At 36.9% G+C, this 20,264-nt stretch overlaps 1 protein-coding gene across 3 annotated transcripts; it reads right to left on the bottom strand.

The window, feature by feature from the left end:
• Positions 1-526: 526 nt before the first annotated feature.
• Positions 527-18,977, bottom strand: LOC117410477 (protein LYRIC-like). 3 transcript variants are annotated; one of them, XM_059025718.1, is made up of 10 exons: positions 18,258-18,977; positions 17,499-17,591; positions 14,952-15,045; positions 14,217-14,285; positions 13,882-14,124; positions 13,590-13,664; positions 13,021-13,116; positions 6,336-6,451; positions 3,462-3,603; positions 527-1,649 (listed from the first exon to the last, which is right to left on the bottom strand). In XM_059025718.1, the coding sequence occupies exons 1-10, from the start codon at positions 18,570-18,572 to the stop codon at positions 1,591-1,593; spliced, it is 1,302 nt and encodes a 433-aa protein (XP_058881701.1). In that variant the 5' UTR covers positions 18,573-18,977; the 3' UTR covers positions 527-1,590. The 3 variants fall into 3 exon arrangements, with proteins under 3 accessions (XP_058881701.1, XP_058881702.1, XP_058881703.1); XM_059025719.1 differs by lacking the exon at positions 13,021-13,116 and having other exon boundaries at positions 18,258-18,974; XM_059025720.1 differs by lacking the exons at positions 13,021-13,116; positions 13,590-13,664 and having other exon boundaries at positions 18,258-18,975.
• Between the last annotated feature and the right edge of the window lie 1,287 nt (positions 18,978-20,264).

Genomic DNA, 20,264 nt, shown 5'->3' with positions numbered 1-20,264 from the left:
AATGACAGAGGAAACAATAATACTTGTCTTCAAAAAAATACCCAGAGCTTTATGACAAAGGGCATCACAATTATAAAGATACAGATTTGAAATATACTTCAAAGGAACTGGATAAGTCTGGTGTGTACGATTTACACTCATAATTTCATGTTGACGAATATGTACCAATCTTGATCATAGTGTTGTCAATAGCAATTTTGAACAGTTGTATAGATCTGGCAGTTTTCAAACCTGTCCCATTGCCTCTGTGTCACGTCTGGTGTGTATGGTCACGTCGCTGCAAAAGTGTCTCGTCGCCAATTAAAAAATTGGATCACGTCTGGTGCGTGGAGACCTTAAGTCAGAATTCTGAGATAAATACTTTTTTTTTTATGGTGGACTTCCATATAGTAGTAGCATGATCGCATAGCAACTGTTTTTGTTCACTTAAATTTGAGCGGTAGTGAATTTGACCTCCCAAACAATTTAACAAACAAAGTTACTCTCAGTATAGAAATTACAAAAGAGCAGTGATACATTAACCATGAAGGATTCACCTAATTTATATTTCACACATCACACTGAAAAGCAATCTTTGGAAACTAAAAGAGAAATAATTTCAACAGAAATAAAAAGCTGCAGTATGTATTTGAACTGATTTAATAATAGGGACTTTACTGAATATCAAAAATGTTAAGTAAAAAAAAATAAAAATACAAAGATTTTTACATTATTACACAATTTTTTCCATGAAAGAACAGACATACTGTTTCCCATCGTTGCCATGCATATCTTAAATAATAATAAACAGAAGGAAGTGCATTTTAATGCTATAAAATCAATGGTGGACTATACTGCAATAATAAAAAAGTTGCATTGGTGTTTTTCCTGAGGAACTAATTATTAATTTACAGCCCTATAAACACATCTTAATACAGAAAATAAGGGATGAGGTGTAGATAAAAATCAACTAAACAAACAAGTTACTCATTGAAACAGGACAATAAGCTGCCATGAAAATGGACATGAAAATGAATATTCTGAAATGTATTTCTTCGCTTTTAACATATTTCTCACTATGATAAAATGGGACAAATGTATCTGGTTACCTACAGTAACTTCACTTTTCATTGTGTGACTGAGCAAGTCACTTAACCTCCTTGTGCTCCGTCTTTTGGGTGAGACATAATTATAAGTGACTCTGCAGCTGATGCATAGTTCACATACCCTAGTCTCTGTAAGTCGCCTTGGATAAAGCCGTCTGTTAAATAAACAAATAATAATAACATAAAAACTAATGTTTTACTGTCATGACAAACATGGTGACTCCTACAATACAGGAGGACACTACTGTTACCTTTGAACCAATTTATTAGAAAACAAAATCCCAGTTGAATCTCTGGGGTTAATAAGCTCTGAGCAGTTGTATCTGCACACCTAGAAGCGCCAGTCTGATCTTCTTTACTTCCTTAAACTCTCTCACTTTCAAGTGTCTCTCTGGCATTCTGGATGTTGGATTGGGCTTAGTGCAGCACTTCCTAAAGCAGAGCCATTGCAGATAACTTAGCAACCACACAATGCGATTTTGATCCCTTGCGCTTTGCCGGAATACTATATCAGGTTTCTTTCTGTTTTCTTTTTCTTCTTTCTTTCCTTCTTGGTGTCTTGACCTACGGAAACACAATAAAGAATCTTCTCATTAATTAATCTGATTAATGAGAAATACATTTTTTGCTTCAATTTGCTTTTTTTTATTAAAACAGTATTGTGTTTGGAGAATGGTTTATGCGGTCAAATTATCTTGTTGCCCGATGAAAAATCTCATCTCATCTGGTGTGTAGCGGCTTTTACACATGAAAAAAAATAATGAGTTTGCTTTCCACACCAACAAGTGATGGACGAAAGTCTATTAAACAAAAATGGATATTAATAAAACAAACTAAAATCAGAATTATCAGTAAAACAAAAACGGAAATAGAAATTGATAATAACAAGCATAGCCAAACATGTTTATAAAATGGAATAGAAAGAGAAACTGTAATAAAAAAAAATCACAACAGAAATAACACTGATGTGATGTGACATGTTCTCCACTAGACCTATGTAAGTTTGTGGTCCTATCTACTATTAAGGAGGCTGTGTGGTCCAGTGGTTAAAGAAAAGGGCTTGTAACCAGGAGGTCCCCGGTTCAAATCCCATCTCAGCCTCTGACTCATTGTGTGACCCTGAGCAAGTCACGTAACTTCCTTGTGCTCCGTCTTTCGGGTGAGACGTAATTGTAAGTGACTCTGCAGCTGATGCATAGTTCACACACCCTAGTCTCTGTAAGTCGCCTTGGATAAAGGCGTCTGCTAAATAAACAAATAATAATAATAATTTTGCATGGACGTGACAATTAGTCATTATATAAAAAACAAAAATACACAATGCCTTGTATGCTTTTTGTCTGCTTGTTTATAGTTAACTATTGCTCACCATGAGGCCTGTTCTTAAAAAAAGCTCAAGAAAAATGTAGCTAATGACCAGCCACTGAAAGAGTAAATCATGCCTGCTCATAAAAATAAACTCAAGAATATGTAAAGTGTTTGCTCTAAGCATCTGCACTAGCTAGGGGATATGTATCTTAAGAAAAAGACACATTTAACAGGCAGGCTTGTTGAGCCTCATTTTTCAACAATGTAATGTAATACTACTACTACTAATTACTACTACTACTACTACTACTAATAATAATAATAATAATAATAATAATAATAATAATAATAATAATAATAATACACACAGTGTAATGGTCTCTTTCTATCATTCAAAAACTAAAAAGCCACATGCAAAGGATGGGAGTTGTAGAACAAACACTACAATTGTTATAGTTTAGTATACAGTATTGCACAATTAGATCGACATAGTAAAAATTACCTAGAATAAAATGGAACGATACCAAGGAGGAATATAATTTTGGAATATTTTAAAACAATAAATATATTTATAATTTAGAAATTATGTTATCCAAACAAATGAAATATTCAGAATAACCGTCATAAACAGTTATAAAGCTCATATCTATACACATTTGGATATCATGGAAATTGTAGGTCCATGTACTACAATAAAACCTGTCTAATCTGGCATCGTTTGGGACCAATGCAGGATTATACAATGTGAATAATACTGTACCCATAAAATAGGTGGTATTTAAACACTTTGAAAAACTCTATTACCATACATACAGTCAGAGTACTGTTAAGGTCTACCCAGTAATTCAAGGATAGTATTAATTTAATTTTACTTCCATTATGTAAACAAGGATTTTACCCTATATGTACTATAGTGTACCCACAAACATGTGCATAAATTATACAGAATACGGTTTAGAGGGGCTGTATTAGAGAGGGGTGTTACTGTACAAGTGTGGTACAGTACTCACTGTCAGCAATAGTGTGGTACAGTACTCACTGTCAGCAATAGTGTGGTACAGTACTCACTGTCAGCAGACACCGGTCCAACTAAACTCTTGTACTCCATGTGTGTGTTTCCTGGAGAACCTCCTGCTGCCCACTGAGACGGGTTCACTGAAACATCTCCCTTCAGGTTCTCTTCCCGTGCTCTTCCAGACCCCTGTACCTGCTTTACTCGAATACAAATGTAATAAGAAATCTCAGTCAATACAAACCTTATTCTATCTGTAGGAAGATAAAATAACCACCACAAGTGAAACACTTGTACAGCACAGTACAGTATTAAATGTGTAGTTCCACTACTGAAATGCATACAAGAAGTACTTTGAACATTGTGTTCCTGACTATTTGACAGAAAAACGACACATAACCCTGCCTGGTAATTAAAAACGCTGGTTGCTCCCTGCACGATTGCTTACTCTGTTTCCATTATCCAAGAAAAGTGTACTGCTTATAGAACCAATCCCTGTTTTAATTTCATAGAGCACTGTTCTGTTGGGCCTGCACGTTACTGTATTACTGTTCCTGGCGCAGAGCATTCCTAATATTTTGGCAACACTGTGGCACTGTATATGTATGCTCTTTCAAAGCTGCAGACCGACTGTATATACATGCCTCGTAAAAAAGAGATACAATAAAATGAATAATTATATAAAAACAATTAACAAACATGGAGGTTTCATTGAATAACTCAAAAGTGCACAAAATGGTGTTTGTAAGTAAATTTTGTAAAAGGCCTTGATAAGTCAAGTCAATTAAGTTTCATCTTGTTGTCTAGAGCTTGACACCTAAATTAGGTCTTAGTCAAATTTAAACATAAAATTATTATTTAATCGCTTTACTACAAAATATTGATCAACAGTTTATTGAACACAATGCTTAATGTGGCTACTGGCATGTAACTGGCATTACTTGATTAATTTACATCAGTGTAAATACATATAGATTGATTTCAAGATTTGAGTTTTTTTTTGTTTTTGTTTTTTACTTAGTTTTGTAAAAATGTTACATAACCTAAAACAATCTACTGGCCTTATGCAACAACCCATTTTGTTTACCATTTTTAGTGTCCCAATTGTATTGCAACATCACACATGTATTGAAACATCATGCACATCATTTCATAATGTGAAATCTAATTTGAACTGAAACATTGTGGGGTAGACGTAAAATTCTTATTGCATTGCGGCCAGGCAATTATTTTGCACTGCGCCATATGTAAGCTTAAGAGCAACGCAGATTACTCAACACGCACAAATAATGATCCGCAATCATGATAATGAGGGTCTCAATGAGCGCATCTGTCTATTTAGCGGCCACACATGCAGAGTTAGGACTACAGAGAACAGTAGTGTGACATTTGTGGAGCACGAAAATACAAACCAAAACAAATGTCAGAAAAAGGGCAGCAAAGTCCTCTTGGAGCACAAAAAAGGAAAGTTTTCTGAGAAGGAGCTGAGAGTCCTTACGGCTCAGGTCACTCAGCAGGAAACAGAGTTGTTTGGAAAAGCCTCAGCCTATCAGTTATGCTAGTATTCTTAGGAAATTATATGTATTGACCTGCTGTTTTCAGCATGACATCCAGAAATTTGCCTAGCACTCTGGAAAAGGTGGATTGGGTTATCCCTCCAGACATTCCACCTAAGAGGTGTAAAGTTTTTGGAGGGTCAGCAATTTCCTAAGTGCAAGGCAAAATCCTTACATCACATTATAATAATTACACCTCCTAAGCATCCAGATTCCACCCAATTTCATACTCTTTTCTTCATTTGAATGCATTTCAATATAATTGTAATGGATTAATGATGGCGAAGTGCAAATTTGATAGTGGGTACAAAACGGCAAGTGAACACTATTCTTTACATAAGCCGCATTTTTAGCGACCGGTAGAATCAGACTTTATGGAGGCGAAACACGATTTACAGCAGCATTATGGGGCTTTTGCACCCGCAAATCACTTTGCGTGTATCCTTACATCTACCCCTGTATGTCTACCACCACCTGCCTTATTTAAGATACATTATTCTAGATACAATCTAAAACAAAAAAACAAAACAAAAAAAAATCATATGAAAATACAGATGCTACAGAGGCTTTAAAAGCCAGATAAATGAAAAGCCATCTATAAATAGTAAATAATGTTAAACAGTTATAAATTGCAATATTCACTGAGCCATGACCATGATTGCCCCTTATTATGCAATGTTTACAATTAGCCAGTGTTAATTACTTAATTATACTTTCAATCAGATGATTGGAGTCACCATATGGATACCATGAGTTATAGGACTAAACACTCAATTCTGGCGTGAATTTCTGAATTTCTATCAGTAGTGGGTAGGTTTTATTGTTGTTGTTGTGCTTAAGATTTTTTTTCTTGTTTTTGTTCACAGGCAGGGGAATGTGTTTATTCCCATGGATTTTTGTAATGCAGTTGACTGATATTTCTTCTGCTTCAGCTCTCGCATGTAAAATATAGTTGCATGAGCTTAAAGGGTACATAAGGACATAATTTCCCATCATCCTCCTGCTCACTGGTAAATCCATCTCAGTTACATATGTGAGCAGGAGGATGATGGGAAATGTAGTTCTGAGAGGTCCATTCGGGTACATGTGAAGCCATCTTGAGGCTGGGAATGCAAATTATATATATATATATATATATATATATATATATATATATATATATATATATATATATATATAAATGAAAACAATTCACACACCTTACATAAACAGTTGTAGCAACATATGGGAGCATGTAACACAATAAAATAAAAAGGTCCTTTTGTACCCTTTAAGATGATCATGTGCATTTCCTTAACTTTTACAATAATAAAATACACTTAGACTATACAGCAAGTGTGGGAATTAGATTCCAAAAACAACAAAGACTCCTACCTGCTTCTCGTTAGCTGTCTGCGGTTGTGCCAGTGAGATGGACTCTCCTGTCCAGTTACCCCACTCCTCAGCAGGAGGGCTCCAATCTGAGTTTTGGTCGATGACAAAAGGATCCACTAGATTAATCGAGAAAAGACTTTAATGGCTTGCAGAAGTAAATTTTTTGTTGTTAGTGTTAACAAATATTGTTTGTGTAATTGTAAATATCCATAAAAATAAATTTCTTGAGGAAGTATCCACTTCAATGCAGCCAAGATTCCCAGTACTCAATTCATTCTTATTCTGCTGCCACTGTTCACACGCATTCATATTTCTTGCTAGTTTTTTTTAAATTTTTATTTATTGTTTTTTAGAAATAATGAGGGCACTTGCTTCAAATTTGGCCCTATATCACAAAAAATACCTACAACTTGTGCTTTAGACACCAATTTGTTTAGGTTCAGAAGCAATGCCTCCTAGCAACAAGACCTCACATTGTTGACATTATCACATGTCCTTATGATCTGGGTCTGTCCCCTTAAAAGACCTGTTGACCTTCAAACTTGATTAACAAACAATTAAACAAACACAACAATACCACTCAAATCATGATTTATATCCCAACATCTCATGACTAAGATCTTGGAATGTTTGGTGGCCAGCCCTAATGCTTTCTAAAGTGAAATCAGTTTCAACTTTTCCCTGTGCACCATAGAAAGTAGACAGCTCTAGTCAGGGTTTCCCCTGGGTTCTAGATTTTTGTAGTCACTAGTGACTAATACTTTCAAAAAACATTAGTCACTCCAGATATTCAGTAGTCACTACTGGCGCACAGCTCAAGTTTTCAAGGGTGTTATGAGTCCTGTTTTTATTTTATACCTTAAATCACTATTGACCAAAACAATTATTTAATTAAACCATTTTAATAATGCTCTACAGTTTAAATACATTGGTAATTTACAGCTGTAAAGTTTTAGAACATTAAAACGCAAGAACCAGCTTTATTTGCCCTGAAAAGCTACATACAGACACAGAATGCATTATGAATTACTTATACTATGTATGTCTTTTTACAATAAAAAGAAAAAAAAACACTTAGAATATTATATACAACCCATGGAACCCATGGCTTTGTTTGTTCTTTTTTGTCTGGTGTTCCGAATCCAAGTCTTCATCTTCTACAACTTGTTGTTCTGTTTGTTCTATTTCACTCTTGCTGAAAAAACGAGTGGATTTTCTTCTGCGACATTTTACAGTATTGGCTAACAGTTTTGTTTTTTAATTCGCGCGCACAAGTTTACCGCAATCATGTATTTATATTGATGATAAAGTTATAGAAAAGGCAAAGAAAAGTTCACTATCCACGCATCTCTACAGCTGACCTCAATACGAAAACATATTACTGGCATTTTTAAATTATTGGTGACTAAAACGTACAGTACTGATGCTAATTAAAAAGAATAATAAAACGCTTACCTAGTATCAGTGTCATAGATGTCCCTGCATGTTACCACACAAATCACTGATAATGGCAGGGAAATTGGAGAGAGCTTCAGTCGCAAGACATTTTTGGCGTTTTTAATCTTTGATGGTATTTCGTCTTGATCGCCCTTTGCTAGTAATGTACTAGTATTGAGCAAACAATCCACATTTTTTCACTGAATTGAAAGCTAAAAACTTACTACTCTCACACCAGACGAAACGGCATGTCAAACTAGACCGCATGACAATACTGCGGTTTCTGACTGGCCATACATTCTGTATTTTGAAATAGTACTTAAGTTACAATAAACATTAATCGGGTCATTGAAACAAATAAATATCGACTTGCAGGCATGAACGCACACAGGAAATAAAATGAGTTAAAGACTAGACTTTTAGTTTTTTAAAATGTCTTTTTTTGTATCCCAGACAGACTGCAGTAACCGCCCAACTGTTTATATTACATTTGAACAACAGGGCTTATTTAAAATGTACATATTTAATATGTAAATTAGCCGTGTGTGCTTTGAACCCTCTGTCACAGTACATCAGTCTGGTGTTAGCGATTAAACGTTGATTACATGACAAAAGTTTGCAATAGATTGGCAAGTGGTACTAAATAAAATAAGTTGTCTTCCATTTCAGAATTTTTCTCGAGTACCCCCAGGGGTACGTGTACCCCAGTTTGAAAACTGCTAGAAGAAACCATATTACCAACAGATACAGTTTAATAGTAGTCGTATTTAAATGCTGTTGTCCTGACTGGTAAATTCTTCCAGCTTCCCCTTTTATTTTGACAATTTCCATATCAAAAATGGCATTTTATCTTTGACATTTTTCATTCTTAGCCACCAAGTAAATATTTTGGACAGTTTTCAAAACAATTGTTGCTTTATTTTTACAACACACGTTGGTGTTGTTGATAATATGATACGCGTATATCTGCTTCAGGTTAAACGATGGCCCGTGTTACACAGAACACTACAAATAAAATGGCAAATATACACTATGTATTTTGTTGGTTTTGTGGATTTGCTATGATTTTAACTTATTTTAATACTGCACATAATGATATGGTTTTGAAAATGCTACTTACCAAAACCATGCTGCACGTGAACTGTACAATAATTTCCTTTATTCCGATTCTACTGGTGTTTTCTCAATGCAAGATGTATTGTAGGCATATGTACAGTGCCGTATAAAACCACATACACTGTATATATATATATATATATATATATATATATATATATATATATATATATATATAATTTTATCATGCTCGTTATAGGCCTACTGGCGAAATGGTCAAGAGACAGTTGGTGCTTAACACATACGGAATAATTTTGGCCCTGAATTCTAGCATTTTTGGTCATAGAAAAGACATTTTATAACGTTACCGTAGGCTATTTTTTTTTTCTTAGTTAATGATGCGTTTTCGTTTCACAAATCTTCTGCACACAGTATTTTTAAGCACAACTATAATAACCTATATTTCAACAGTCACTGCCGAAGCTGATTACTTATTCTTCCAGAAGTAATGGTCGGGTGTAACAGGGATACGAGGTTATATTTGCGCAACATGAAACTGAGGCGCTGAATGGCTGACTGCATTTACATCATCTACCACGGGATGAGAACGTTGCAGAGTCAATGAATCGTGAGGCCGAGGCGGATCTGATCAGCCTATTTAAGGGCCGATAAAAAACTGCGCCGGCTGCCTATTGGCAGCCGACGCACCGGCTGCCCAAAGGCAGCCGGTGAAAAGATTCAGTTTGGCACCCCCTAATCAAAAAGGGGGTGCCAACAAAAAAACGGCCGTTAACTAAGCCAGTTTTTAAATTAAATATTCAAAACAAAGGGGGGGGGGGGTGCAGAGCACGCCACCCAGAGCCCACTGGTCGACAAAAGTCGTCATGTCGCCAGTGGACTCCGCGTCGGCGTGCTCCAACGCCACCCGGGAACGGAGGAGGGCCCTGAACATGGCCCCACAGTCAAAGAGACCCTCCCCGGTGATCTTACGCTTCCTGGTCTTGTAGATGGTAAGTTTGCCAAGAGCCAGGAGCAGATTCACCAGGAGGTCTCTCTTCCTGGTGGAGCCACGAACAGGGTGCCCGAAAATAAAAAGGGTGGGGGAAAAATGCAGCCAGAACTGCAGCAGGAGGTTTTTCAAAAACAAAAAGAAAGGCTGCAGCCTGGCGCAAAGTAAATAAATATGAAACACCGACTCGGATTCGCCGCAGAAAGGGCATGCGGGGTCCGAGTCGGTGAAGTGACGCAGGACCTCTCCTGACGCGAGCGCTCCGTGTAGCACCCTCCAGCCCAGGTCCCCAGCGCCTCTGGGGACCAGCGGGGAGTACAAGGCCTCCCACTGGGGCCTCTCGCCCTCCGGGGGTTGGAGGGGCTCCCGCCAAGCGGTGTCTCGGCGGGAGACGAGGGCGAGGAAGTGGAGGGTGTGGAGCGCCATCGCGTACAGGGTCCCCCTCGACACGGAACGAAGGGGGGTCGAGGAGAACTGCGAGATCCTGCTCAGGTGATTCTCGAGGGGAGGCTGAGGGGGAGCCCGATCCTTTGGTTTGATCAGCAGGACCGGAGAGCCGGGGGTAGGGAGGGACGATGGCTCCCCGGTCCTGAGGACCCCCTCGAGATACCCGACAGAGTCTGGGTGCAAAGCTGCCTTGACAGCAGCAGTGACTCTATGGTTTAGCGATCCCTTCTTTTGAAGAAAGAGACGTTGTGTGTGACTTCAACAAAATTGATTTTTTTTATAGTACAAACAGAAACGATCGTCACTAGTGACGATTCCACATTTTTTTTGTCGTCACTTTCAAAAAACATTCGCAAATTACGAGAGTGACGAGCGACAGCGAAACCCCTGGCTCTAGTGCATGAAGTTAATTGTGACACCGGCTCACATTCAGTTCTTATTTCAATTCTGTTACACACAGGAACAGGTTTTCTCTGAAGTGTGAAGAATGTCACTTTGGATTCTTGAAGTCTGAAAGGACTCTGAAATTAAGTTAACCATTGTTTAATGCCTTTTTTCCATATGACAAATCACACAGACACACAGATTCCCAGACTCTTTCAACATTAACTAAATCTAATTACAATGAATTCTCACAAGGTCAATAAATTCTAATATGTTTATGTCAGCTTCACATAAAGTACTTTGCAGCATACATAGCATAATGCAAGTTTCTTCATGAGAGTCCAATGGCACAGCATGAGTTTCAACATTTTATGTAGCTGTGTGTCACATTGGCAGTGAGTGACTCTTTAATTTATACCTGGCTTCTCCTCAGCCTCCTTTAAAAACCGGATTCACGAAACAGGCCCCAGCGGGATCCTGTGAGGCCCAGACAGAAGGCTTCAGTTCACAGTTAAATAAAACTGTCTGGGAAAAGCATTATTAGTCACTCCATTCACTTTCTCTGCCAGGTTAATGTGCATTTGGCCTAATATGAGAATCTCAAAGTAAATCTGTGGTCAGGCCAGGTCCATGCCAAGTCATGTCTCTCTAGCTGTGCTGAACAATAGGGCTTCAGTTTATTTTCTGCTCTTGATTTATTTATATGCAAGGCAAGTTCTGACAAAGGGCTGTAACAACTGAAATGAATGGATAAAAAATAAGCATCAGAAAAATAATATTTGTGAGTCAGACCACTAGTGTCTATTAAAGAACAAGTAACAGTTAATGCTGAAGGCAACAAGATTAAAAGTCTACAGTTTTGTTTTTTTTTTAAAACTGAACCTAAAGGAGTACGAACCCTGTGTTCTTTAACATTCATGTTCTTAACTCTAAATAGCTTTATTACCAATATTTACCAGACCCCCTTTTTTCAGATATGACACTATAGATAAACCGCAGCATCCTGTAATATTTGCTTAGGCCACACGGTCTGATAGCAGTTCAGCCATTGGAGTGAGTTTTGAACAGATACCGGGAGGCAGCAGCAACTTTCCATGTAAATTCTGTGAATCTGCTTATGGCCACATCAATCATTTGTTAGTAATGTATTCTGGATTAGAACAGCTGTACATATGCATTTTAAATCGCGTATCAGAAATATTTGCCAATATTACAGTCTTTTCCTGTGTACAGCTGTCATCCTGTGTATAGAACACCTCACCTAATTCCAATGTTAAAAATCAAATCAAACCTTACCTTTTTTTTTTATCTCAAACTGCACGAGACGACATCTCATACAATAATCTATCTGTTGGTTGGATTGAGAAATGGAGTTCAAATCTGGATACTTTAAAGTAGAAACTTTTTCCTTCATGTTTTATTGTTTCCTAACTGTACTTGCTTTCACTATATGATAAACAATAAAAAGCAGGGTTTTTTTGTTTTGATTTGTTTTGTTTTTTAACCAGAGCCTCCTTCCCCCATTGCCACAGATCCTGCATGGGGAGATGGCTTGACGTACCTGCCTGCCTGTCCTGTTTCCAATACTTGCATACATTCTGTAGTTTTGTTTTCCCACTGGGATTACTCTATACACAATATCCAGCTCTTCTTGCTAGATTACCAGGAACAATTATTGCACCGACAGATTGTCACCTTTAGTATAGGCTGGAGTTAAGGCAGCTGTCAGAAAATGAGACCGGAGGGAGGATTATGGTAAAACTGTTCCTGTATGGCAAAAACATTAGGGAGGCTCACTAAGCAGAGATAATCTGATGTCTCACTGAGGCATTCGCTTTAATTGCGACAGCTGAATAATTGATACTAGAGAATATAATGCAGTTTATCACAACTTAAAACGTGGTTTAGGCACTTAAGGGCCTTGTTAAAGCAAGTGTAAAATCAATTTTTGTGAAAGGAATAATCATTTTATTGGCATTAAACCTAGTTACAAATTAACAATATAACTGTTCCTTCTTGAAACTCAGTTGTTTCATACTAGTTATAGTGTTACAATGTGTTTACTACTCATCTCAGATAATTTCTTCTAAATAGATTGCAAAGCGGTATCGAACACCTAAAACCACACACCTTTATTGTAACATGCCTGCATGTACAAGTTTGTTCTGTATTTCCAACAGCCCACCACCACTGCCACCTACTGTCTGTTTCTAGAACTGCATATTCATAAAAATACAGGGAAACGTACAGTAAAATTCCATTGGTTACCAAGGCACAAAAATGGTCCTGGTAACCCAGGGCTGTGAATCTTCAGTTAGGTTACTTAATTGACTATTAAAACTTTTTGCTTACCTAATCCAAGCCAAGCTTCATCCACTAAAGTTGGGTAGCTTACCACTCCGCAGGCAGTGGGACGGACTAGTTTGTTGTGATGAGATACTGTCTGGACTATATAAAGAAACTTTTTTTTTTTTTTTTTTACCACACTTCACTTTTTGCCATACTTATTGATTTTACCACACTTTGTGTCCTATTTACAAATCTTTAACACATAAGTTATTTAAAAAAAAGTTTCACATGCTTGTTATTTTTCTAGACCAACAAAAGTCAGACACCTTTCATGAATACCAAGCCACATTTATGTAATTAAAACAAACTTTTTAAATATTTAAATAACTAATTAATTTAGTGTAAGTAAATTGCTCAAGGCAGGTGTGCTTAAAATGATATATAGTTAAAAACTAGAATTACTGGTATCATACAGTATTATAAAGTATAATGCTAAGTGGACACAGGTGGCATGTTATTAACTTTCAGCGCATGGAACTCTAGTAGCATCTATGGGAAGCATATGGAGAAATACATTTTCAGCCCCCAAGAGTTAAGAACAGACAAAGAATACATCACAGCCAGCATCTTACCTAATTCACAGGACAAGTCAGACAGAGTCCCAAAAGTCACAGGCTCCATGTTTGCATCTTTCACATTCCATGTTCCTAAATGCAAAACACAACTTCGCTGGAAATGTACTACAACAAGACTACGTCTCAGGTAATAAATACCCTGTTCTGTACCAATCAACCAAAAGTTCTGGGTGCAAACATTCATGCTGTTTATATAACAAGCACAATGTATGTAAAAAGTTTAAACCTAACCCTAAACAACTGATTTCTGAAAATTGCTTTGTGGTTAGTTTCCATGAACTGTACTGACCTACATGGGAAAAGATATCCTCTTCTGGCTTTCCTGGTGGCGCCCATTCCACTGGTCTCTGGCTTGTCTGCAAGGCGTCCTGGGGCTTCAACTCTCTCCATACGCAGTCTTGCATTTTGCCATCAGCCTCCCCCCAACCCCCAGTGTCAGGGTCCGCACTCTGAGGTGAGGCCTGCCATTCAGTTTCTTTATCAGCATCATCACCCCAAGCTAGGGCCTCAGGGGATACAGCTTTTGCAGTATCTTAGAGAAAGGATGACAGGGTCTCATAACTCAATAAAGACATAAATAAATTAAGATCTTAAAGAAATGAAACATCATTCATAGAGAATTACCCTTCTGTTTCATGCGCTCCTTCTTCAGCTGTCTCTTCTCTCGACTGCTGATTTTTGTAACCCACACACCTGGAATACAAAGCAGAAGCATTTTTGATATTCATTATTAACTTTTATATTATTAACTATTATAAGTTTTAACCCCCAAGATGCTATGGTTTACCAGCTGTTGTGCTACTTTGCTTTTTATCCATTCCTGTTTCAGTACCACTTTTATGGACGAGGATGGCAAAGCATGCATTGTGTGTTTCTAACAAAAAATGTACTCTCTCTCTCAAAGTAATATGTGCAGACCAACAATATAAAACAAAATCCAATAACTGACAGAACTCAAACAGAAATTATGATTATAATCCACTATATATTATTATTTTTATTATGTATAAAACAAATTTAATAGTTCCAATGTCTTATCTGGGAAACAGTCCTAAAAAAATGATATACTTTAAGGGCATATTCTACACTGGGACCAGTAAACTCGTATGTTGAATGAAGTCATTTTGAGTTGATATTTTATTTTTTCAATGTTGAAAAAGTACCCTTTGGGAACATATACACACAGGTATTTTTTCTGCTAAAGAGAGATCACAGAAAGCCAGGGCAGACTGTAGTAAACAGACACCAATAAATTATATTTTAGTGCACTGTTGAACATGATTGTGGTCAAAGCAGCTTTTGAAAACAGAAGCAAACATTCTGTACAGAAATCCCTGCAGTCCACAGCATTTCACACACCCGCCTCTTCTTCGTCATTCTTCTCTTTGTCAGACGCAAGTCCCTTTGAAAGCTTCTTTACCACAAGTTCCGTCTTTCTCTTCTTTTTCTTGGGCTATACAAAATAAGATGAACCAGATTGTAATACGCAGTGGTACAATACTTGATACAGAGCCTTGATAATCAGATAATCACGGTTTTAATTTTTTTGTCCCTCATTTGGGGTTTAGTTTTGATTTTCAGATACCAATTCAAGCTATAATGAAAAGGGGTCAATTGACAGCCTCAACCCCTTGCTAGAGAAATTCAAGAAAAAAAAATATATAACAGTGTTTACAAACCCCAAACTGTCTCAGACACTGTATTAGGCTTCGGCAGTGTGGGGGCAGCTTTGTAAAATTGCAGCCACCAAGGGGTTAATATTTATTGTACAATACCCATGATGAAACTTGACCAAGGAAATCATAGTACGCAGTTGTGAACTGAATCAATATTCTAAAGTGATATTGCAGCAGTAAAAAGTGAACACCACCAATTAATTGTCCTCTGAGTAAATCAATAATTTCACAGAGCAGATAATCAAATATACAGGCTACTTCATTAGCAATTCTATGACAACAAAAAACTGCATAGTGAAGTAAAACTAATTCAATAGAGGGTTCCATTTTTTGGTTTGGGTTTTGACTGTACGCTTTCAGCTATCTGACTAATACCCGAGCAGTAAACATTCACATTTCGCACTTTAACCACAGATCAGACCAAGTATTGCTGCATGTATCCTTCCTGCAATAGAAAAAAGTACATGCTACTTTAAAAATGATGTCTACACCCCACCCTCCTCTACCAAAAGCTGTCCAGCGTTTTATATTAATTCTAAATTGTGCTGCAATTTGCTAAATGTTGTCTGTGGGGACTAAGCTGAGGCAACCAAAACTGAACAGGAATACCTGGGGAGGAATACTGAGGCTGAATATAACTAAATGCTCCTGGGTGTACAGTTTTGAGTTTCATGCCTTTTTTCATCATTTTGTATTCATTTTCAGTTTGACATTTTTTGAAAACATTTTTTTTACAAAACAGGAACAATTTGGTTTCTTGGAGTAAGTTGTCAGGGAACTTTGTCTCTGGCACACAGATAACCTGGCTTCCTTCCAGACAGTGCTAAACAGTGGGGTATTGTCAGCTTGATAGCACTCAGGATGAAGTCATCCTGAAAGCAAATCCTTAGGCTGTAATCTAACAAGAGCAGCTTCAGTTTATATAACTAGGGAGCTGACAGATGTGCTATGAGAAGCGGTTTAATCTCTCAGTTCTCACACTTCATTCAGCGATTGAGGTTTTCATTCAACAAGAATGCTGTGACAGGCCAGCCCACTCTATAGTCAGCAGCACCCACCATTGTACTGTATAATCTGAAATAATAAGATTCTGTTTGCAGTACTCTTAGTATGCAAATAATCTTGGTGATACATTATAAATAGAGGCCCTTCAGTACTGTAGCGCCAATAAATTGTGACTTTTTAAGCTACATTTTTTAGACCAAGCTGTTTTATATTTGAATAAATATTACAGTATTAAAAGTAATCTTCATAAAACCACTACAAAAATTCAGGTTTTCCAAAGACGTACACGAAAACATTGTGTATTTTTATGCAGGCCGTGAATATGGAGACAGAGCTTTGAGGCTTAAGCATTCCTTGGGCGCTGCAGATTCCAACAATCTGACTTGTATTTAATTTAGTCATCTACCAAAGCGTTTACAAAAAAAACTAAATTTATTGGTAAAGCGAGATGATGAATGGGACTCCTTTTATTAAAATGATCTTCATGACAAACAATTAGGCCAATTACACTGTCACCAATGGTGTTGGACACCCTGGAAAGCCCATCCATTTGGAAGTAACCAGAAATGTTGTATACTCTAGAAGAGCAATCTAGATTCTTGCCACAACACCACAGCCTTTCTCAAACCAGTTTTGCCAAAACCCCATCCCCCACCGTTACAAGCCCTACACAGTTTCATAATATTTCATCAACTGCATACACATTGTTTCTGCTTGGTGGACAGCCATGGGAATTCTGTCATAGTACCCTGAGCTTTCTTGAAAATGTTTTTTTATTTTTTTGCAAAAATGTATTTGGGATGCCTTCTTCATTCTCCTCTGCATCCAGCATAAACGCTCCATTTGCGTCTTACTGTTTTAACAGTATCTTGTACTTAAATTTAAACATATACTGTAATACACCACTCAGGGTTTTTATGTAACACCCTGGTTAAATAAATCAACATAGAAATAATAATAATAATAATAATAATAATAATAATAATAATAATAATATACACCCAACTGTGTATAATAAGGCTTTAATTCTATTAAGGGTTTCTGGTGACATATAAATCACAAGAGCACTACCACCTACTCTTATTATACATTGGACGCACGCCACCATCGTGAATAATAAGACTGTAAAATACTGAAGTTTATAGGAAAGGTATAGTTTGCCATGTATAATAATAATAATAATAATAATAATAATAATAATAATAATAATAATAATAATAAGCACCTTCATTTGCTTGTCAACAGTGGCGCTCTGTATGCTGTCCTCCATTGATGTTCTGGTTTCTGGAGCAATGGGGGGCTGTCCATTCACTGATTCCTGGAAAGTGAGGTACACTCTTATCCATTTAAACAGTCACTTGTCTGTACTCAAAACTTTAGAAGACCAAGTACAGATGTTTCTGCTACAGCTGGAGCCATGTTCAGTGTAGTGACCTCATAATGCAAAGTAACTACAATTATACAGCTTGACTTGATTCCTAACATTCCAACTCTTTTAAAACTACCATGTAGAGGACAAGCACACTAGATTATGTAAAACCCACCCTTGACATATCACTGGGAAATCAAAGCGCTCTGATTCTATCCTGTACACTGCTGTCAAAACTATTCAAGCCACTCATGTTCATGAATGTGGCCTCAGTTCTGTCGGAAACACATGTTCACTCCACTACAGGATCCTGGTCACCAATGACAATGCGATCTGTGTTACAAACAAAAGCCTTAGCAAATGTCACTGAAGTTCAAAACTATGACTTTTTACTGCTATTTTTTTTTTTTTTTTACAAACACGTAATTACTTATTATTTAATGTATTATGTTCTCATATACATTAGTACAACAGTATGTATAATAAAAAATACTAATACTAAAATACTACTACTAAAATACTACTACTAAGACTACTAAGACTACGACTACGACTACTACTACTAATAATAAGTAAATAGTATGTAAAATTAAGGACACAGCTGTCACACTTTACCATCCCCTTTTCTTTTCTTTTTTTCTTTGTCAGTTCATCCCGGTGTCTCCTCTTTCCGTTAATTTCAGCAAAGTATTTGTTCTGTACCACTTCTTCAATTGAAAGGTCTGTGCTGTAATCAACGGGAAAGCAGGACGCGGTACCACGCTGGCCTCTTTTCTTGAGCAAAACAACAACAAAGAAAACCACACCCCCCAGCAGAACAGAGACCAGGGCGAAAAAATGAGGAAGCTTTTGGACAAAATCAGAAAAATCCGAACTCTGGGAAAACTGCTCCACGGCATCAAACACAAAGCGAAGAACTGAATTTAACATTATTACGTTTACCGTCTACAGAAGGTTAGTATGGTGCGTTATTGTATTTATTTCAAAAAATACAATGCAAGAAGGTATTCTCTGTACGGTTCTTCTTGTTTAGCACGACTGGTTTGTCTTGTGCATCTCTTTATCAATATGCTAAGAACAGAATTTAATAGAGGTAGAAACGAACGTTTTATAGTTAGTAGAGCCTTTCACGAAGTTTCTTCCTTCCTGGAAAAGTGTAACATTGTAAACTTCATGGCTTCTCCAGACAAGATTTTTTTTTTACGCAAAACAGATGCGAGTACTAACTGATTGGAAAGTCAATAAACAAAGCTAAATTGCGTAAATTATTTTAATGAATTTGCGGAGCTTGAGGGGTTGACGGTGGCCATCAAAGCTCATAGCAAACCGTTAGCAGGTGGGTTTGCGTTCAGTGTATTCTAATCCGTGATTGGTTTATCGACATAATTTGTAACACACAAAAGAATACATCAGAACAACCTTCAGCATTCAAAAAGGACTGACCAAAATACCATGTAATTTAACTGCAAATTATTTACACAGACATTGTTATTGACTTTCGGCTGAAAAGTTTACACAGCATTCTAATCATATATAAGTGATGCAGCAGTACACTGTAAAACCAAATGTTAAGAACTGAATACAAAACTTAAAAAAAAAAAAAAAACAGTGACTTAATATTAAGACCTAGAGACTACAACGTGTTAAAGAAAATATTTTTATTACAACAGACTGGAAAATACTATCATTGCATTAGATAGGAATTGCTATAACTATTTATTTATTTATTTATTTCTTCTTATTATGATGATGATGATGATGATGATGATGTAGATTACTATAAATGAACACCAGGTGGCACAAGAGTTAAGCAAAAGGGATGAAACAATCGTAAAATATAATAACCAAAGACACTAAATAAAATGTCGACAGGACAGGAGTCCCACTTTTGTATCTAAAGTATTGAGGGCTACAAAAGTCTGAATCTTGACTCAAAATCACAGTATGGCTGGAGCAGGAATTAAACCAGACATTTCACAGTGAAACAGCCAACCCGAATGACAGATAAGCAAAGGGGGTTATAGACATCAGAGGTAACACTGAACCGCTGGCTTGAGGAATGTTAAAGGCATTGTGCTTGTGGTGCCTTTGAAAAACTCAAACTTTGCATTCTTTTAAAAAATGTTTGATTTCTGCTGAAACACTGTGGCACATTCGGTTGATTCAGTCTTTCATCTTTTGTTCTGGGTGGGAATCTGGCCCGGGTCAAAGTTGCCAAAATCATTTGAGTAAGATAGGCAACAGTGGTCCTGTGAGCACAGAGTGAGTCTCTATTTCTTACAGAAATATACTTTGTTCTGTGACTGTACAATATCCTCAATTTAGGGTGCAGAAAAAAAAGAAAATAAATATGCACTAAAGTGCACTACAGATTCTCTATAGTAAGCCGTTGTTGCTTGCTGTTTTTAATGTGCCAATGCATTCCGTTAGCTTAGAATCTATTTGCCTTAAGCTAGCAGATCATTCTGGTTCATGCCAGCATTAGACGCTGTGGTCTTGTACCTGCAGTAACTAATTAAATGAACTCCATAAACCCAGTACATTTTCTAATTTAATACATTTTTATATAACAATTGAGGCAAACTGTCACTTTAAATATGAATTACTGGTTTCAGCACAAAC

Source organism: Acipenser ruthenus, chromosome 6, assembly GCF_902713425.1.
Source record: "Acipenser ruthenus chromosome 6, fAciRut3.2 maternal haplotype, whole genome shotgun sequence".
Classification (NCBI taxonomy): Eukaryota; Metazoa; Chordata; class Actinopteri; order Acipenseriformes; family Acipenseridae; genus Acipenser; species Acipenser ruthenus.
Note: the sequence above shows the minus strand (reverse complement) of the source record. Positions and strands in the feature narration are given on the sequence as shown.

Bases quoted from the DNA above. Each gene is read 5' to 3' on its own strand.
- LOC117410477 (XM_059025718.1), bottom strand. From the start codon at position 18,572: ATGTTAAATTCAGTTCTTCGCTTTGTGTTTGATGCCGTGGAGCAGTTT. The intron at 15,046-17,498 runs GTGCTTATTATT...TATTTTGTATAG, and splicing joins CTGTTGACAAGCAAATGAAG to CCCAAGAAAAAGAAGAGAAA. The intron at 13,665-13,881 runs GTCAGTACAGTT...TTTTGCATTTAG, and splicing joins GGATATCTTTTCCCATGTAG to GAACATGGAATGTGAAAGAT.